We start from the raw sequence: 21,196 nt of genomic DNA, 5'->3' as shown, positions 1-21,196 counted from the left end.
AGTTACATAGAAAGAGGAGAGGCAGAGAGAGAGAGAGAGAGAGAGAGAGAGAGAGAGAGAGAGAGAGGTCTTCCATCTGCTAGTTTTCTCCCTAGATGGCTGCAATGGCCAGAGCTGCGCCAATCCAAAGCCAAGAGCCAGGGGCTTCTTCAGAGTCTCCCACGTGGGTGCAGAAGCCTAAGGATTTGGGCCATCTTCCACTGCTTTCCCAGGTTATAGCAGAGAGCTGGATGGGAAGTGGAGCAGCCAGGATGCGAACCAGCACCCATATGGGATGCTGGCATTGCAGGTGGTGGTTTTACCTGCTATGCCACAGCACTGACCCCTTATCATTTCTTAAAAGATTTAGGATGAGAAGCACACAAACTAAGAGGAATGAGCTTGTTTACTGGGTGGAGGTGGTACGAAGCAAGGCTCTGGTGGCCATGGCCAAGGTCCCTGTTCGGGTGTCTCAGTCTGCTCAGGCTGCTGTAAAACAAGACTCCCTGCACTGGGCGACTGATAAGCAATGCACTTCTTACAGTCCGTGAGGCTGGGAGGTACAAGATCAGGATGCCAGCGCGTTTGGAGTCTGCTTGCTATACGAGGGAAGGAGGGAGAGCTCTCTGGGGTTTCTTTCCTAAAGCAGAACCCTCGCGATCTGATTGCCTTTCAGAAGCTCCCCCCACATGCTACCCCCACTCCCGAAGAAATACAGTCACACTGGGCTCAGCTTTCAACACACCCATTTTTCAGTCCAGGGCATATTCTTTCTCCCTTGATTGGTTCTCCAGCTGCGTATTCTCACCTTGTGGGCTGGTGGCAGAACAGGTCTAGGAATGCCCAGCTTGGGAGGCGCCTGCCCTGGACAGGAGGGTGCAGCTTGGTTTCACTCCCATTCATGTCTCCAGCAGCAGTGCCGTCCCATTCCTCTCCCTGCTTTCCCGGGGTTTCCTGGCCTTTGGGGTGGTCAGGTCTACATGGCTGAACTCAGACTGTGAGCCCAGGGGAGAGAGGGATCCCTGGGGTCTTTCCTAAATGTTCTTAAGGGCCAGGGGTTCTCACAGCAGAACGAGAAAGGCTCAGGCCTCACCCAGAGTGATTAAATCTCTGTGGGCAGAACCCTGGCATCTGCACTGTAAAAAGCTTTCGGGCTGAAAAATCCCACTTTAAGTTACGGGGCTGCCTGTACACAGGTGGAAGGAAGACATCAAAGTTAACTCTCAATAGAACCCTTTTAATAATTCTGATGTGAACGGTGAAAAAGATTACTTTTAAATATATACAGTAAAAGACACAGGAAAACACATCACTGCTAATGTTTTGATTGTATTCAAATTTTTATTTTTTCAACAAAAAACTTAGGACAATGATTTTAAATAATAAAACATGGTATATTCTAAGAGTTTTTTTTTTTTTTTCAAGACAGTTTATTAAATTTGGACTCCTACAGTTCTGCTGTGGTACTTTCTCCAGCATGTGTATTGTTCCTTACCATTTTATCACCACTTCAAACTTGCTAAACAAAGAGTCACTCTGTCTGCATATGTGAAGCTTCACTGTAAGGAAATACTCCACGACCACATAAAACACACAAAACATTTGTTTTTTAATATTTACAAAACACAAGAAGTCTGTCCAGCCATTTTGGTTTTGTCACATTGCCCATACTGGGGTTAGCAAGAAAACTAAGTAACAAGCAAGGTTTCACATCGGCAGTGCAAGGAATGGCATCAACCAAACTTCATTAAACCAACCAATTGCAAACATGGGCAGCAAAACGCGACTCACGTCATAGTGAGAAACAAAAATAAACACATAGTGGGTCACAACTAGACTGGTTTTCACCGTGCAACGTTCCTCCGGGAACAATCCCGCCCATTTCACAGAGAGAAAGGAACATGCATCCAAGCCTCTGTTCATGAAGAAAATGCCCTTCGAACAAATTCATCATAAGGCAAAGAAGAAAAAACAAAACAAAACAAAATGAAACAAAACCTGAAGCAGTTTGGCCCAGAGAAAAGCGTTGCGTATAATGTGTAGACCTGGTATGTCCATATTACAGAGATATTGCAATTTAAACCACGGCGCTAGTCGTTAGACAATTAAACGGATTGGCTCAGTGAAGTGAAAAAGTTTTCTAGAAATATGTAGTTATTGCTGATAGGCTACACGGGATTGCTTGGCCATGGGAAGCGAAGCCGCTGGGCTTTGCTGAAAGCTGCCATGGTGCCGGGGGAAGCCTGGCCGGGGACACTCACTGGACTGTGTGCCATGCAAGCCCGGAGCGAGAGCAAAAGACCACTATGGAAAAACTAAATGAAAGCCTTATGCACTTTTCCTTACATGTTTGTGTTTTTTTTTTTTTTTTTTAAAGAAACAAAACAAGTCCAGTTCACCACAAGTTAAGCACAACCTGACAAGCAAGTTCAGCGACATGAGGGGGAGGCGGAGAGAAGCACAGCATGCATTTACAGCTAGCTTGGACCTAGTCTATTGTGTCATATAAACTGGAATACAAAACCCAATTTAAATAAGACTAGACAAACTATAACAGTCAAAAAAAAAAAAAAAACACACACGTAGACTTAGTTCGATACTGATTAAGAGTAAAACTCATCCTGTCCCCTCTCAATGGACTCCACTGCAAGTTTTGGATGGCTAGAATATTTACTTACTTAGAAAAGATATTAAATACCTGTATCATGAAATTACATTCTTATTAACAATAAGACAAACTGTGTAAGAAAATAGCTCATGTGTGAAATGTGTCTGAAATGCATTTTTTCCTTATGACTATCAAAACATCCACTCACACTAAAACAAAACTACCCCCAGGTCCCCCGAAAAAAAACTTGAGGAAAGTTGGGGTGAGCTGGGTGAGGAGCAGGGATTTAGCAATTCTAATTACAGCACAGTGATTAACAATGGTTCAAGACAGAACCAACAGGAGTTGGTCAAAAAGATGCCTTCAATTCATGGCTATAATTAAAAACCAAACTCAGCTACTTTTGGTTCATTGCAGTGAGACCAAAAAAATATCTCTCACAGATTCATATAAATACTAGACTCCAGCTCTTTTATTATTATTATTATTTTTTAAAGGTTTTCTGTTTGTTTTTGCAAGGCCTAGCTACCTTATTACAACTTTACATTTGCTCTGCAACAATAGAGGTAGGCATAAAGCATGAAAAAGTTTCTCCGTTAGTACCTTCCGTGGCTTGTCCACTGCATAAGGCCATTCGCTTGAGACGTGGGAAGTCACTACCTTCCAGTCTTTTCTAAACACCCAAAGCTGTTGCCATCCCACTCATGAATGTTCTAAAAGAGTGTCCTACTCCCAAATAAGAAACTTTCTCTACTGAAGGATACTGTCATAGTGTTTGCTGCAGAACATTCGTATATATATGTATACGTATTCATTTAAAAAAATAAACAAACAACAAAAAAATACAAACCCAGGTTCCTAGAACCAATTCTCTTGATTCTCTACTTCCTTAAAATAAAGTGTGTACCATTTGGCCAAGACTACAGATGTGTTTTTTTTTTTTTTCTTCACAGATGCAAGTGCCATGCAAAATAAATTAAAGAACAGATACCAAAACATACATGTGATAAAACTACTGAAGGTAGATTTTTAAAAGCATTTATATAAACATAATTTATAATACTTCTCCTTTTTCCTTTATACACAGTCACAGAGCTGTCGTTATACGTCTAGGATTTCTTCTGCTGTGCCTCCACAGCGTAACCTGTAGCGACCAGTTCTCCAGCTTATCGTAGGGTCCCATAATGCCGACAAAAAAATGTATATTGTCATGGATTCACGGATGAACCAAGCGACTGCATAATCAAGTTTTGAAAAACACAGTGTGCCACCCTAGGAATTAAAGGAAAAAAAAAAACAAATTTGTTCACTATCAGACTGAAAAAATAAGTTAAAAATATAAGTATGCTACCTAAGTATGCGATTGGCATTAGTATTACTTTGTGATATTTAGGATTACTATCTATTATTATACCTATAAGAATACTCTTCTAAGTGTATTACTTAAAATCAAGTCTGCTTCCTTAGGTAATCTAACCACCCTGTGTTATATGCCATTTGATGAGATGTTAATTATTATCAGAAGCATTAAAATAACCTCCATCCAATGTATTCTCGGTTTGAATATGAGCTAATCTGCTTCCCATCATTTCGGGGGAACTTTAATAAAAGTGATCATATAACCAACTGAAAATTGCAAATCAAGTTAAGTTTTGCATGAACATTCGACTAAAGAATGCAATGTTTAAACCTGACAGGAACCTTCAACAGGAAGCTGAAGCATGGCTCCGAGAGACTTTTCTTCAACCATTTCTAAATTAAAATGCTTTTAGTTCCACCACTTGACTGCCAACCTTTTCATGCCTGTCCACATACCTGGACACCCCTGAGTTGAATGTAGTCAAATATAAACCATGCCAAGCAATGACACATGAAAAACACCATAATATCCCATCTGAATACATGGTGGGCGGCCCATCCGATAATTAAACTGGCCACAAAGCATTCTGAAATTGGCTCACAAATGATTGTAGCAGGAAGCATGTTGATTCGCAATTTGGTCCACCTGAAAAAGTTTTAGAAGTCTATAAATGCATTTGTATAGTCTACACTTTGATGAACACAGATTATAAAATCTAATCAAGGTACAGACTGTTAGACAATAGAGGTCAGCATAGTTAAAAATTCAGACCCTTCCCTTTTTGAACACACTCAGCTTCACACAGCCAAGAAAATGTACTGAGACGTTAAATTTATATTAATACAGAACTTGCAAAAACTCTTCTGAAACTAAACAAAAATCTAACCTTGAGGTCTTTTTTTTTTAAACCATGTTAGACCACGTAAACATTACCTTCCCCTCTTTTAGCAGAGTATGAAAAGAAGAGAGTTGATTTACCTGATCATTCTAGATTGGAATTGAGAAATTGAATATGAGCCAGAGTTTTGCATTGCAACTTGAGTGGACATTGCAAACCTCCAACCTCTGAAAAGTAAGAAAATTGTAAAATGAGCTACGGTGATGAACACAGACAAGGGTGCTGACTGAAGGGTCCACAACTGCTGGTGTTCAGAGTCAGCCACAGCCTCGGCAGCAGCACATGTCTCAGGGACTTCTGGGTCATCCCGTCGGCCCTTGATGGCACCATCCAGGAGCTGAGCGGAGTTACTAACCCCTGACTTCACAGTTTAAGAAACTGAACGTACACATTGTAATCCATATTCTGTACTTTGGAAATTTATATTCATTAAATAAAAGTTAAAAAAAAAAAAAGAAACTGAACGCGCACTCATTCTGAAAGCATTGACTGGAGAGGGTTCTGCACTTAACAGTTTAGACTCTGATCATTACCACCACCCAAACCCCAAAAGGGTGAGTGCACGCAGGCATTCAGTAAGAAGTGACATCATGGGAGACATCAGGAAACCATGATCTCCTTGGAAATCAGAGATTTTAGGACAGAGTAATGCTAAGGTAATCACGCGAATCAGTAGGTGTCTTCTTAACAAAGTATCAAGTAATTTACTGAGAAATTTCAAATTTTGAAATGATATTCTTTAAATGTCCACCCACTAGCTTCTGACTACATTGACAATTTCAACTCTTGTAAAACACAGAAATTTACACCCTATACTCATGAAAATTCATAACCACAGAGATGCTTCCTTTTAATCTCTTCAAACCCATTAATTTGAAGAATGTTAGAGGAATCAGAACATTCACTTGCTTCATTAGTACAAATCTATAAATAATTAACAGGAATTGCTTTGCTAAAACTATTAATCTATTCTTTCTGCATAAGCACAAAACAAGATTTCAAAAAAGCCCTAATCCATGGGTAGAAGAGAAAGAACAAGCCAACAGAAGTTGCTAAAGATATTATGGCTTTAGTTTTCTTACCGGTCAGCTATTGCTTTGGCCATAAAGTAATCTTCGGCAATGTACTGAGCAAAAGCTATAAGTCCTCCTGCTTGATCTAACACATCTTTTCTCATTAAACACGACATTCCCGTCACACACTTGAAGCCAGTGACATTGGCAGAGATATAAGATCTTGGATGTGAAGTTCCAAAGTATACCTGGCCAAAAAAAAATTATGTTAAAAGCATAGTGCTTATATAGTGGTTTTCCCAATGATTTTCTTTAAATATGATTGAGTGAATATCCCATTATTCTTACATAAACTGCCAGAGTAAAGAGGGGTACACATTTGTGTTTGTATAAAGCAGTCAGTAATTTACTTAGTTGCATATTCTTATTGTCACTATGAAGAGTAACAACTGCTGGTGTTCAGGGTGAGCCTCGTTCATTACCAACAAATATTTACTTTTGGAGGAAAAAGCATATTCTATTCTGAAATAAACAGTCTTCTACAAAACTGCAAGATTCACAGATTTATGTAAATAAAACTTAATTTGGGTATAAAACAAGACTTAAAAATATCACTAAGTGACTTAAGATATTTAACGTATCCTTTTTTAGAATGTTCATGTGAAAAAGTATATACAAACACACATATCTGCATATTTGTTTAGATTAATATACTTATACATAGTACAAGCACGTACATACACACAGCACCCATAGGATATCAACCTTCAGGAGAATCCTGTTCAATTCTTTTTCTTGTATCCTTTCATGGCTTGCTACTTCCTTTGCCCCTGAGGTACTGGTACTGAGATTTTTCCCTACTTTGTTTGTCAAATCTATTTTTCATGAATTAGGTAGATCCTAAAAGTCTATCTCCCATCTCTTCCTGACATTCCCCTACATATATTAAAGTCATGAGATATGTAAACTGATACATCAATGCTAGAAAGAGTTGGCCTTCCCCTCCCTATTAGCTATAGGCCCTGTCTATTATTTACTCTTCACATCCGCTGCCTTGTCCAATTAGCCTGAAACCAAGAGCTGTGATCCTCCCCAGTGGCAGGAGCTACACATGCAAATACAGAACACTTCTCAGGAACGACTGAGAACATGTGATGCTCGCTACCGACCCAAGCCCAGACTCCAATAAAACTCTGATGCTTGTGGGACTGAACCAAACTCAGCTTCTAAGACCAGAAGCACACGTCTTAACTCCTTAAACAGTTACTAAGCACAGGCTTAGGATGAGGTGGGACTGGGGATCGAGTGAAGGCTCTCAGGATTGCTTCTCAGACCAGAATGATCCCTCTGGCCCATTTCCATTTGCTCTAAGGATAACAGAGTGACTTCTAGGGGTTCAGTCTACACTAAGGGAGGGGGTGTATCCTGGGAAATGTTTGTCACTGACATACACACCAACTTGGATATTGCTAACACAAAATACGATGTGGTATATGAGAGCACACAGTAGTTTATTTACTTATTTTTTAATTTGACAGGTAGAGTTATAGACAGCGAGAGAGAGACAGAAAGAAAGGTCTTCCTTCTGCTGGTTCACACCCCAAATGGCCGCTACGGCTGGCGTGCTGCACCGATCCGAAGCCAGGAGCCAGGTGCTTCCTCCTGGTCTCCCATGTGGGTGCAGGGCTCAAGCACTTGGGCCATCCTCCACTGCCCTCCCGGGCCACAGCAGAGAGCTGGATTGGAAGAGGAGCAACTGGGACTAGAACCCGGCGCCCGTATGGGATGCCAGCGCTGCAGGCGGAGGATTAACCAAGTGAGCCACCACACCCGCCCCAGTAGTTTATTTTATAGGAACTACCCAGCACTTCTCTCACTAATCAAAACACTCTGGAATTTAAGACTAACAATTTCTCGTAAAGGACAACTCATGTATACACAGGCAATATTAAAGAGGTCATGGTTCAAATTATCAAAGGTCAAATGCAAATTCTCACAATTTATCTTTAGCTCTTCAGATCTGTGGCAAATATAAGAATGTAACTCCAAAGAATATAAATGCAGCTACACTTAAGAGGAAGCTATTATATTTAAGGACTGAAACCACGGGATTCTTCCCTGGTAATAAAACAAGTTTTTCTTGCCAAATGTTTAACAATACAGGAATGGTTAAAGAATGGAACATGTAAGTGATGATAAAGCTAACAAAATTACTTTTATGAAAAGTTATTAATGATATGTGAAAGTTTATGAAGTAAAAAAAGATGCAAACTTATTTTATAGTTCTATATCACCATTATGCTTTTAAAAAATGTATACAGGAAAAAAAAAACTAAATTGCCAAAATGTTAAAACAAAAACTGGGCAGAGCCGGCACTGTGGCGTAGTGGGTTAAGCCTCTGCCTATGTGCCGGCATCCCATATGGGTGCCAGTTCAAGTCCGGGATGCTCTTCTTCTGATCCAGCTCTCTGCTTACGACTTGGGAAAGCAGTGGAAGATGGCCCAAGTCCTTGGGCCCCTGCACCCATGTGGGAGTCCTGGCTCTGGATCGGCCCAGCGCCAGCTGTTGCGGCCATTTGGGGAATGAACCAGCAGATGGAAGACCTTTCTCTCTGTCTTTCCCTCTCTCTCTCTCTGCAGCTCCACTTCTCAAATAAATAAATAAAAAACAACTGGGGCTAGCATTGTGGCTCAGCAGGTAAACCACTGCTAGAGCACCTGCATCGCACATCAGAATGCCTAGGATTAAGTCCCACCTCTACTGTGGTCCAGCTTCCCACTAATACGCCTGGGAACACAGCAGGTGATGGCTCAAGTACTACAGTTTCTGACATCTACGTGGGAGACCCCGTTGGAGTTCCTGACTCCTGACTTCAGCCTAGCTCAGCCCCAGCTGTTGCAGGCATCTGAGGAGTGGACCAGTGGACTGAAGATCTCTCTCTCTCTCTCTCTCTCCCTGTCTTTCCTTCTCTGTCCCTCTTTCAAACAAATACTTAAAAAGAAAAAAAAAATCTTAATTTTTAAAGATAGAAACTTGCTCTAATTGGTATGGTTATGGATCTTTTTATTTGCTTCTATTACTTTTCCATAATTCACAGTTTCCTACATAGAAGCAAATCATTCCTGAGCAGAATATATATTTCTCAGAGAAGTATGAAGAAAACTAGCTGGATTTGAAATCAGAGTTTAAAAAGGTGCTTTTCAGACTGAATCTTTGAAAGAACGATGTAATGGGCCCTTCGTTCTAAATCACTAGCTGAGAACTGAACTCCAAAACTGGAAAGCGAGAACAGAGGAAGAGGAGCAGACTGTGTCCGGCTGGCAGTCGGACCCCAGACGCTGCCTGTGCACAGCTCTTCAGGGCCAGGGTGCATCAGCTCGGCTGTGAGGGCCCCGAGGCCCCAGCAGCTTCCTCACTGAAGACAACAGCTCCTCTCAACCTGAGGATTCTATGAGGGATCTGACATCACCAATGTTATCTACAAGCACCGCACTTACCTGTTCTAAGGTGGCAGCAAAGCCCTGTCTGTCTGCTACGTAAGGCAGCCCGTGGACCAAACCCACTTTTTCTGTCATTTGATTAACCATGTCGGTAAGTGTGTCCGGAATTACTACAATGAAAAAAATAAAAGTGGGGAGGGGAAGAGGAAAAAAATCTTTTTAGCAAAACACTCATTAGTGTCAATTATATTCTATGAATTTTTATTAAGTTCTTAACAAAAATTATTGTTGTAAATATTTTAATTTAATATTGATCACCTTTCTGAGTAGAACACAAAATTTCCAATAATTTAATTTAAGTTCACTGACTCAGTACTTGTTCAGCCCAGCATACACCTGCTGGGTACTGGAGGCAGGACACGCCTTGAGAACACTGCCCCCAGGACAGGGCCTGCAGACTGGACTAACGCTGTGTCCCTGGGGAGAAGTTTCAGGGGCAGAAGCCACAGGACCTCAGCGCCTGTGCTGTCTTGTGCTGGCTTCTCTACCCTCCAGCCCTAGAAATGAGCCTCTACCTTCTCTGTGGGTATAAAATCGACCTGATCTCATAGAACTGTTCAGAAGACTGCAATGAGATACATTTAGCAGAGATCTGTACACTGGGAAACAAAACAAACACATGGCAGTAAATAAAAGACAGCAAGTGTGAAGAGCGGACATAATCTCTGACCATGAATTCACACCCGTGTAATGGCCTTGATTAATCCATAGCAGTCCTTCACTTATATTAATATTCAAATTTGTATTTTAAGCTGATAAAAATGAAATCATTGCTTTATCTTCAAACAGCACATATATCATTTTAAATGAGTATTTTTCATTTCCTTTAAGTCTTTCAGAACTAAACCTACCACATAAAACACAGTTGTATTTGAACCTTAAATGCTCATACTCTGGGTTAGTGATTTCCAATCAGGGGCAAGGTGGGCCCACAGAGGACACACTTGGCCGTGTCTGGAAACGTTTTTGGTTGATACAACTAAGAAGAAGGGGTGCTACTGGCATCCAGGAGGTCAAGGCCAGGGCTGCCGACCTCCTAACAGGACAGCCCCTCACAGCAAAGAATAGCACTGAGGCCATGAAAATTAAAGTAATTAGAATTTAACACAATATTACAGAACACTGAAACTTTTCTTAAGTGTAAATATTTAACCATACAAAAATGCAAACTGTGGTTTCAGTACAGCTGATCCCCCTTGTCCCTGGGTTCCACAACTGCAGATTCAGTCAACTGCAAGTAAAAAATATCCAAAAAAACAAACTGCGCCTCAACTGGACGAGGAGAGACTTTTCCATGTTGTTATTCCCTAGAGAACACAGTACAACCGCTACTTCCCTAGCACTCATGTTGCATTTATTCTAAGTACAGGAGGATGCATAGCTCACATGCAGATACTATGCCACTTCAGTTAAGCAACTTGCCTGTCCGTGGATTGTGGTACCCAAAGGGTGTTCCTGGAGCAAACTCCCCACAGATGCTGAGGGGCTGGATATAAAAGGCTTCTTGCTAAAACCACCAAAGTGCAAAACCACGGATGGATTTTAATAAATGTATGCTATCTGGTAAAATACACACCTGTGGATTTCTGGCCCTCTGTGTTGCACTATTCACAGCACAACAGAAAAATAAGGGGTGTCACACACACACATGGCAAAGTGACACACATGAGAAAGCGTGTAAATTGAGAATGGACCTTGAGTATTTTTTTAATGGTTGGAATTTTCAAAATGAAAACATCTTTATACACATAACATTCTAGGTATGGATCCAATCAAAATCTTTGTAAGTAAAACTGGACTTACTGCCATGAAATAAATTTATTAGACCAACAAAAAGGATTGACAAGTATATTTGCAGATTGTTTCTGAGATTTTATCATCAAATGAATAGTTTCATAAAATAAAGAAAAATCTCACCTCTTATTCCACTATCACAAATCCATATAAGATCATACTTCGCAACTTCATATCCTGGCATTAAATTATTAATTTTAGGATTAATGCCGACCTTTTTGCCACCTAGAAACATAAAGGTACAGAAATAAAAGAGTTATGTGACACTGAAAGTATTTTCTATTATTTACAAAGATACATGGTAGAACACAGTAACAAGTACATACATATTTCATAATTTATGCAAACACTTTCACACCATTTTTAAAATTTACTATATTATTCATAGTATATTAGAAAAAATATTCATTTTCAAAAGAATTGTGACATTTATCTTTGAAAACCCACTATTTCAGTTTTCTACTTCTTAAGTTCTTGTAGTAACAGTATTAGGGGTCAGTGCTGTGGCACAGCAGGTAAAAGCCGCCCCCTGCAGCACCAGCATCCCATATGGTCACTGGTTCAGGTCCTGGCTGCTCCACTTCTGAGCCAGCATCCTGCTAATGGCCTGGGAAAGCAGAAGATGGCACAAGTGCTTGGCCCCTGCATCCACGTGGAAGACCCAGAAGAACTTCTGGCTCCTGGCTTCAGCCTGGCTGTTCTGGCCATTTGGGGAGTGAACCAGTGGATGGAAGAGCTCCGCACGCATGCACACACACACACACACCCGCCCCACCCAGGTAACTCTGACTTCCAAATAAATATTTTAAAAAAATGGTGACCACAGTTAATAACTATGTGCTGTAGACTTAATCATTGATCGGATTACTCAAATATGTATATTAATGTACATTATGCTAATTAGCTTGATTTAGTCATTCTACAATGTATACATATTTGAAACAATCATGTTGTCACTTGTCAATTTAAAAATGATACCAAGATGGGGCTGGTGTTGTGGCACAGTGAGTAAAGCCGCTGCCTGTGATGCCGGCAGCCCATACGTGCACCAGTGTGCATCCTGGCTGCTACACTTCCGATCCAGCTCCCTGCTAATGCACTTGGGAAAAGCAAAGGAAGATGGCTCAAGTACTTGGGCCCCTGCACCCATGTGGGAGACCTGGAAGAAGCTCTTGTATCCTAATTTCAATCTGGCCCAGCACTAACTGTTATGACCATTTGTGGAGTGAAACAGCAGATGGAAGATCTCTCTCTCTGTCTCTGTCTCTCTCTGTAACTCTGCCTTTCAAATTAACAAATAAATCTTTAAAAAAAAAAAAAGCTGATACTAAGAAAAAGGTTATAGACTCATTTTGAAACTATCGTAATTAAAAGAGCACAGAGAAAGTGACCCAGTACGGTGAAATACGAAGTTCACATTAAACCTATACAGAAAGAAAAAACAATGGATGGAAATGCACCTTTACAGGTCCTCACAATAAGCTGACAGGCGTTTGGGAAAACACACTTTGCAATATAACAAAAGTGAATTCCATTACTCCAGTCATAGTCAATGGGGACAGAGAAAAGACCACATAGGGAAAACATTGATGAATGAGAATAAATGCAATTTTCTATGTTGTTTTATTAATCCTTGACAGACAAAAACCACTTTGGTGTCTGTAACTTTTCTCAGATGTTTGTAAACCCCTTTACTCCAGCAAACATGCTTAAAGCAAACATGCTAGTAGCTTCAGTGGGTGGCTAACACTTTATGGTTTAATAGAGATCGCTGATACTTAACATTCAACACAGCAAAATATTATACAAAGCAAAACGGCTACTGTAGAGTTTGTTACTTACCTATAAACAATCTAGCATCAACATTTGGATATTTTCCAAGCAGCTTCTTGCAAACATCAATGGCTGGATCATCATGATCTTGAACACAAAGGAGCACTTCATACTAGTCAAAGAACATATTTTATGCAAATTAACCTCTTAAAAAAACAAGTACTCACTGTTAGCATTTATGAACTGATGAAAAAGCCTAAGAAAAACAAGCAGTGGTACACACAAAGTTCAAAAGAGGGTTTTCATAACAGGTGCAAACTATCAGGACGAGCAGAGCTGCGCTCCCGGAGCGGCTGCCCCCCGAAGAGGACGTGGGCAGGGCCCACACTGGTACCTCCTAGGGATTAAACTGGGTCTCAGGCTTGTGTGTGACCTTCATCATCGAAGGTTTACTAAACGCTCACAGGTGCCTGGCAGAGGTAAGACCGCAGCAAGGAAGCCAAACAGACACACCCTCTGTTCCCCAGCGGCTCGGTCTCTGAACTTCGCATGTACTTCCTGAAGTGCTACAAATGACACATAAAATCCCATCATGATAAACTATGAAGGCTTTTTTCCATATGGGTCACATAAAAGTGACAAAGTAGTACTCGAATTTTTGTTGCCTAACTCTGTGAAATGAAATGGACTTTGATTTGATGGAACATTCGCTATCCCGGAAAGTATGCGGAGTTAGCCTCACAACCATGAAAATACCCAGGGTTTCATTTTTCCCAGTGCTGTGTTTAGTCTTTGACAGCAAATTAAGACAGGCATTTTTCTACACTTGACTATGTCAAAAATTACCCTAGAACATTTATTTAAAAAGAGAGAATTGGGCCCTATTCTTAGACCTTTGAGTCAGAATCTCTGGGTGATTCTGACACACAGCCAGGTTCAGAAAATCTTGAGCTAAACCTGCAAGTTACCATTGAGAGCACTCATACATTTTTTAAGTGTTTGCCTTCACCTACAGAGATGTTACTCTTATTTTGTGGGGTATGTAATCCAAGGGGCAATTTTTCCCCCCAGAAATGGCGATATAACTTCATGCTGACTCAAAGACAAATTTCTCACTAACTCCTCTTCCTAAAGCTGTCTGAATATTTTCAAGCACAGAAGGGATAATTATGTCCACGAAAAAACAGCAAAGCTATGTGTTCCAAAAATTCAAAAGAACTACAGACACAGCAACCCAGGTAATGGGAGGGCCTGCTTGATTTACTTCTATTGGCAAGCATACACAAGTAACAAGTAGAAGTAAAATGTTTACAGTAATTACTCTTTGCCTAATATATACTATCTCCCCAAAAATTGGCAATAAAGAAATATGTGGCTAAGCACAAAGGGACAATGACTATAGTCAATGAAGCAGATTTAGCAAATAAAGTTAAGATGATTTTCAAGTGGAAAAAAAATGTGTGTGACATAATTAAATCAACAGTGAAAATAATATTAAGTTCCTTATACTTTCTATCTGCAGTTCTATCCAGTATCTATCTCCACTGATGACTGACCCGAAGTGTGACTCAAGGAGGGCTGAAACCAGGCTTGCAGAGACCAGATTAAAATCTGAGACTGCAAAGAGCACCACTCCTACCACACCCTCGAAATTTCCCACAGCCTCCATCCTAAGTCACAGTGCCAGCCGTCCTCTCATCGTGACTCAAAGCTTGGTTGAGCCACCAAAAGGCAGTGACCTTACAACAAGAGAGTTTAAGTGACTTCTCAAAGGGCAAAAGTAACAATTAGCTTTCCCACTACAGCCAATGGCTCAGCCAAGCTTGTCTGAGTTCCTTGTTTCTCTAGACATGGCATAGTCTCATACTTTGATAATGTATGCTGTCTTGCACATATGCATAAATATAGGAAAAGAATGTGTTTATAAGCAATATAGTTCCATAAAACATAATAAATAACAATCTTAGCCTTTTTATTCCCCAGTGAGAGAAAACCATATAAAGTACAAGTATAGTACCACAAATGTACTCAATGGAAAGAAAAAAGCAAAAACTCTTTGAGAAGTACAAGGTGTTAAGGGAAGTTACAGGGGCTGGTGCTGTGGTGTAGTGGGGTAAAGCTGCCACCTGCAGTGCTGGCGTCCCATATGGGCACTGGTTTGAGTCCTGGCTGCTCCACTTCCAATCCCGCTCTCTGCTACAGCCTGGGACAGCAGCAGAGGATGGCCCAAGTGCTTGGGCCCCTGCACCCACACGGGAGACCTGAAAGAAGATCCTGGCTCCTGGCTTCAGATTGGTGCAGCTCCGGCTGTTGCAGCCAATTAGGGAGTGACCCAATGGATGGAAGACCTTTCTCTCTCTCTCTGCCTCTCCTTCTCTCTCTGTGTAACTCTGACTTTCAAATAAATAAATAAATCTTAAAAAAAAAAAAAGGGAAATTATAAGTAGGGCAGGTAGATTTTTACCTTTATTCAGATGTAAGGTTTAACTTTACTGATTTTACCCTTTTAATGTAACTTCAGATTAAAGACATACTTTCTAATTTGAAATTCAATTCACATTATCCCAGAAAATGTTCAAACTCAAAAACACATGGTGCCATTTAATGGCTTCTGTTATTGAAAAGTGTACCACATTAAAGCAGCATTACAACTGTTCTCTGAAATACTAGATTTCAACGACGAAACTTCATTTTCAGCTCAGATAATCATCTCTGTCTTTACACTTTGATCCAAAATTTAGTTTGCTAGGAATCTCTGAATTAAAATAGTTAAACCACTCCAACTGTCAACTGACAAGACACAATGCTAAATTGGTAAAGGCTTTCTCAGCTAACACAAAAATAAATTCTCAGGTTTTTTTTTTAAATGGGTTCTTTTTTAAAAAAAATTTTTTTTTTAATTATTTATTTGACAGAGTTACACAGTGAGAGAGAGAGACCGAGAGAAAGGTCGAAAGGTCTTCCTTCCATTGGTTCACCCCCAAATGGCCACTACGGCCAGAGCTGCGCAGATCTGAAGCCAGGAGCCAGGTGTTTCCTCCTGGTCTCCCATGCAAGTGCAGGGGCCCAAGTACCTCAGCATCCTCCACTGCCTTCTCGGGCCACAGCAGAGAGCTGGATTGGAAGAGGAGCAACCGGGACTAGAACCCGGCACCCATATGGGATACTGGCGCCGCAGGCAGAGGATTAACCAAGTGAGCCACGGCGCCAGCCCCAGATTTTTTTTTTTTAATACTATCTAAAACATCAGGCATAAGTACAAATGAGTATATTTAAAAATACAATGTCCATTAAAAATATTGTACCTTTTGGGATGGGCATTTGGCACAATAGCTAATGTCACTGCTTGGGATACCCACATCCCATATCAGGGTGTCTGCTTTGAGTCCCCACTACTCCACTTCTTCTTTTCCTTTTTTTTTTTTTTTTTTAAGATTTATTTATTTACTTGAAAGTCAGAGTTACATAGAGAGAGGAGAGACAGAGAGAGAGGTCTTCCATCTGATGGTTTACTCCCCAACTGGCTGCAACAGCCGGAGCTGCGCCGATCCGAAGCCAGGAGCCAGGAGCTTCTTCCAGGTTTCCCACACGAGTGCAGGGACCCAAGGATTTGGGCTATCTTCTACTGCTTTCGCAGGCCATAGCAGAGAGCTGGATCAGAAGTAGAGCAGCTGGGACTAGAACTGGCGCCCATATGGGATGCCGGCGCTGCAGGCCAGGGCATTAACCTGCTGCGCCACAGCACCGCCCCCCCCCCCCCACTACTCCACTTCTGATCCAGCTTTCTGCTAGTGTGCACCCTGGGAGGCAGCCAATGATGGTTCAAGTACATGGATTTTTGCCACCTATGTGGGAGACCCAGATAGAGTTTTGGTCCTGGCTTTGGCCTGGCCCAACCCTGGCTGTTGCACACATCTGGAGGGTGAACCAGCAGACTGAAGATCGATCTCTGTCTCTCAGTTCTGTTCCCCTCTCTCTGCCTTTCAAATGTAAAAAAAGAAAATAAAATTTTAAAATATTAACTTAAATACTTCATGAAACATTTATGGGATATAAGGGGTAGTAAATTCCTCTAAATTGGCACAGTAAGGATACATAAAATTGAGAAATAAACCTTGAAGGTTAGCTTTCATCAGACAAATCTTTAGTAAGGTTGCTATACAAAAAGTTAAGCAGAATAAAACAATTTTTTAAATAGAAAAATAAAATCCCAATAATGATCTTCTAAAAAAATTAAATCGCAAAATTCTACTTGCAAAAATGTTCTGAACATTTTTAAAAAAGATTTATTTATCTATTTGAAAGGGAGAGTTGCAGTTGCAGAGAGACAGAGAGAGAGATCTTCCACAGCTGGGGCTGGGCCAGGCCGAAGCCAGGAGCCAGGAGATTCATGCTTGTTTTCCCAGGCACATTAGCAGGGAGCTGGATCAGAAGTGAAGCAGCCAGGACTTGAACTGGCAACCATATGGGATGTTGGCGCTGCAGGCGGCAGCTTTACCCACTACGCCATAATGCCTGTTCTGATTCCGAACATTTTTAAAACAATTTAATATGTTTTAGGATTTGCCACCATAAGGGTTTAAGAAAGGAGATTACACTGGGGAAAATAAATTCACAAAACATTTTTTTTCCCTCAGCAAATTACAATTTAACTAAAGCAGCACCTTTTCTGATTTCATAATTTTTAAAACCTAAAAAGGTATTATTATTATTCTCTATGCACTTTGTTCAAGAAAATTAACTTTAGAATAAAAGATTCATTGATTAAAAAAAAAAGCTAAGCAGGCTAATTTCCTCCTTTTCTTCTCAAACATTGTAACAACTAAAAGGCTGAAAACAAGCAAGGGATTAAAAAATATCAAAAAACTGGGGCCGGCAGTGGTGGTGCAGGGCATTCGGCCGCCACCTGCAACGCAGCATCCCATACCAGCACCTGCTGGAGTTCCTGCCGCGTTGCTTCGAGTCCAGCTCCCTGCTAACGCATCGGGGAGGGCGGCGGTGTGTGGCCCTAAGTGCTTGGGCCTCTGCACCCACGTGGGAGACCCGGAACAAGCTCCTGGCTTCAGATGGGCCCAGCTCTGTTCATTGCAGCCATTTGGGGAGTAAACCAGCAGGTGGAAGATCTCTCTCTGCCTCTCCCTCTCTGTAATTCTGCCTTTCAAAAATATAAATAAATCTGAAAAGATTCATTTGTCACACCCACCAAGAAGCAAGGAGTAAAGTGCAGTCATGTACATGTTGACTGTGACCACCTGTCTCTCCTGCCTCTGGAGGGTGACAGACCGCCCCCCCCCAACCCCGCTCACACTTGGGTTCCTGTGACTTTACAACATACTGTGCTTGGATTTTTAAAAAGCAAATGAAGTGTTATGACGTTAAAAATTCCCCTAGGAAAAAAAATGTATGTGCTTCTCTGCTTTCCAAATTGCCTACTCACACAGCTAACAATGTTTTTATAATTAGAAAATAAAATTGTACATGAAAAAATAAAAACAATCTCTTGCCCATGTTGTTACTCATTTTATCATCAGTATCAAAACAGCTTTCTCTTCAATTAACCACAATGCCTCACTGATGTGACTTAAATGGAAAAAGAACCCAATGAAAACAGAACTCTCAGAGATAATGCCGAATTGTAATTCAGAAAAAAATGGTCCTCATTCAGAAGAAGGAATCAATTACAAATTCAGTCCAAATGTTCAGCATTAATGGCCACATATGTTCCTGAGGTTATTTTTAAAAATTCTTCCTACAACAAAGCCTGCACTACCTTCCCCGACTGTTTTAAATCCCAGGACTATCCTCTTACACGTGCTGTCACATCGAAATTCCATTGCAAGTCTTCAGAGTGACGGAAAGGAGAGTGAGACTCAGATCTGCAGTGATAAATGCATGTGGTTCCAAACTACGCTCCGAGATTCACTTACAATTTATGAATCTACTCTTTCACAAAAATAAATTGCGTTTTTACATAATGTGGGGCTTGAAAAACTTCCAATTCTCTGACTGCAGACCTTGTTTTAGAATTAACTTCATTTATATCATTCTTTTTGAATTATAAAAGACTATATTTTGCATTTCAGTTTTAAAAAGTCAACTATATACAGTTATCTTATTTTTAAAAGTTACATGTTTAGTTGATTGAATGGCTAATACATGCATATTAGTCAAATCTTTTAAATTTTTTAATACATAAAAACATACAAACTAGGAGAAATATACATTTTTTACTTCAAAAACTTTTAAAGAGATAATACAAAAACAATACTAAAAAAATAACTGAATTGGGGCCAGCGCTGTGGCATAGTTGGTAAAATCTGCCACCTGCGGCACTGGCATCCCATGTGGGTGCGAGTTCGAGTCCCGGGCTGCTCCACTTTCAATCCAGCTCCCTGCTACTGTGCCTGGGAAAGCAGTGGAAGATGGCTCAAATCCCTGGGCCCCTGCACTCAAGGGGGCGATCTGGATGAAGCTTCTTGTTCCTGGCTTCAGATCAGCCCAGCTCTGGCCAGTGAGGCAGTTTAGGGCAGTGAACCAGCAGGTGGAAGATCTCTATCTCTCTTCTCTCTCTCTCTCTCTCTCTGTAAACTCTGCTTTTCAAATAAATAAATAAATCTTTAAAAAAAATTTAAAAATAATTAAATGATACAATATCTACATTAAGGCTATCTGGTTTGTGTTTTCTCTGGTGCTACCAAGAAAAATAAAGGCTAAAAGAAAAGAAATAAGAGTGTGAAAACCTGTCACCCCGGGACGGATTTCTATACGATGTTCCTCTAACTTCCTGGGCCACACTCTCCTAAAGAAACAAGGCAGAAGAGGCTCCACGCAGCACAAATAGTTACAAAAACACAGAGGCAACGGGGTAAGAATTGATGCAAGCGGACAGAGATCGCCAAGGGAAAATGACACCCGACTGAAAATCAAGCAGCTGGAAACTGAAAGACACCTTCTTTTCACGAGTTATCTACCACTTCCAAAAGCAGTGTCTCAAACAGGCGGCTCAAAATGTCACAGCGGTGAATGCTAAATACAAAAAGACTAAGCTCTCCCAAGAAACAATAGGCAGAAGACTAAAGAGAAGCTATGAAAGAATACTCCCCTGTCCAGAAAGACTGGAGGTTCTTCAGCTGAGTACCAGGAGCTTACAGGCTACAGACTGGAGACAGGTGGTATGCGCAAAATAACTAGGTGGCAAAAATCAGAACAATAAAAAACTTCTAACTCAGACAAGACAAAGCCCGACCTTGTCACTAACTGTAACCTATTTTTAAAGGCCCAAAGCCGGTTTCTTAGGGGACACAGGTTTGGTTCCAGCTGCCACGCAGCCCATTTCAGAGCACTGCACACTGCTTTCTCACTCTGCCTCCGCTTCTGAAGGTTCATATACGATCCAACTCTTCCGAAATGAGGCTTTTTTTGGGTATTCAAACTACCAGGTACTTGAGAATATCTGAGTCCAGGAAGCTGACTCAGGGGTTTCTATTTGGGTGAATGTAGAGGCAGTGAGAAGGGGAACTGACACCCCTTCCTCAACCCCACTTCTGCCCTGTGCCTGCTACAGCTTGTCAGCAGCCCAGCATCATGGCAGATGTTCAATACTTTCACCTTATACAGTGCTGAAATTCTTAGTGTTTATGATGTGGGTGTGTAGTGGGGGAGAGAAAAACTCACGATTCTCCCAGCCCCCCCCCCACCTCCCCGCCCATTGAGTATAATATACTTACTTTGGGATAATCCAATTCAAAGAACGTTTCCAGGTTGTTGATTAGGTTGGGATCTACCCCTTTCAGTGGTTTCAGAAGAGACACACCTGGGAGCTTGCTGTAGGGCTGCTTGTCTGTTGCCTTCTTGTTGAGGTGTAATCGGCTAAAAAGCAAATAACACATAGATTATTCCTAAATATATGAGTGCCAAACCACAGGGAAGCATGTGCCGAAGTCTACATAAATTACTCAGGCCTAGGATAAGATTTTTCTAAAACTGCTATCTTTTTAAGTGGCGCTCTGAAAATGAAGGGAAATGGAACCAGGTAGGCCACAGTGTAGGCCAACTAGAATGAAGCAGAATGAATGTTCCAGAGCCAACCTCCGGAACTTAGAGGTACCCTATATTTATTTAGTGTTTAGTGCTGTCCTCTCCACGCTTAGAACTATGCTGGGCATAGAGCAGACATTCAAGAAATACCTGAAGAAGAAACGAATGACGTTGCTGGCCCACACATACACTGCCCTTCCTCTCAAAGTGACCAGAGAACTTAAAATAGGTA

General features: G+C 41.1%; 1 protein-coding gene across 1 annotated transcript in view; it reads right to left on the bottom strand.

The window, feature by feature from the left end:
* Window positions 1-1,300: 1,300 nt before the first annotated feature.
* UGCG (UDP-glucose ceramide glucosyltransferase) overlaps window positions 1,301-21,196 on the bottom strand; it is a 39,161-nt gene continuing 19,265 nt past the window's right edge. Inside the window, exons 2-9 of the mRNA XM_070055584.1 lie at window positions 20,655-20,796; window positions 12,997-13,099; window positions 11,278-11,379; window positions 9,358-9,470; window positions 5,928-6,106; window positions 4,926-5,012; window positions 4,403-4,592; window positions 1,301-3,859 (exon numbers count right to left, since the gene is read on the bottom strand). Coding sequence (XP_069911685.1) covers window positions 3,689-3,859; window positions 4,403-4,592; window positions 4,926-5,012; window positions 5,928-6,106; window positions 9,358-9,470; window positions 11,278-11,379; window positions 12,997-13,099; window positions 20,655-20,796 — 1,087 coding nt within the window. The 3' untranslated portion in view covers window positions 1,301-3,688. The remainder of the gene's footprint in view (window positions 3,860-4,402; window positions 4,593-4,925; window positions 5,013-5,927; window positions 6,107-9,357; window positions 9,471-11,277; window positions 11,380-12,996; window positions 13,100-20,654; window positions 20,797-21,196) is intronic.

This window comes from Oryctolagus cuniculus, chromosome 1, assembly GCF_964237555.1.
Source record: "Oryctolagus cuniculus chromosome 1, mOryCun1.1, whole genome shotgun sequence".
NCBI lineage: Eukaryota > Metazoa > Chordata > Mammalia > Lagomorpha > Leporidae > Oryctolagus > Oryctolagus cuniculus.
The sequence above is the reverse complement of the archived record's forward strand: the minus strand, read 5'-3'. Positions and strand labels throughout refer to the sequence as shown.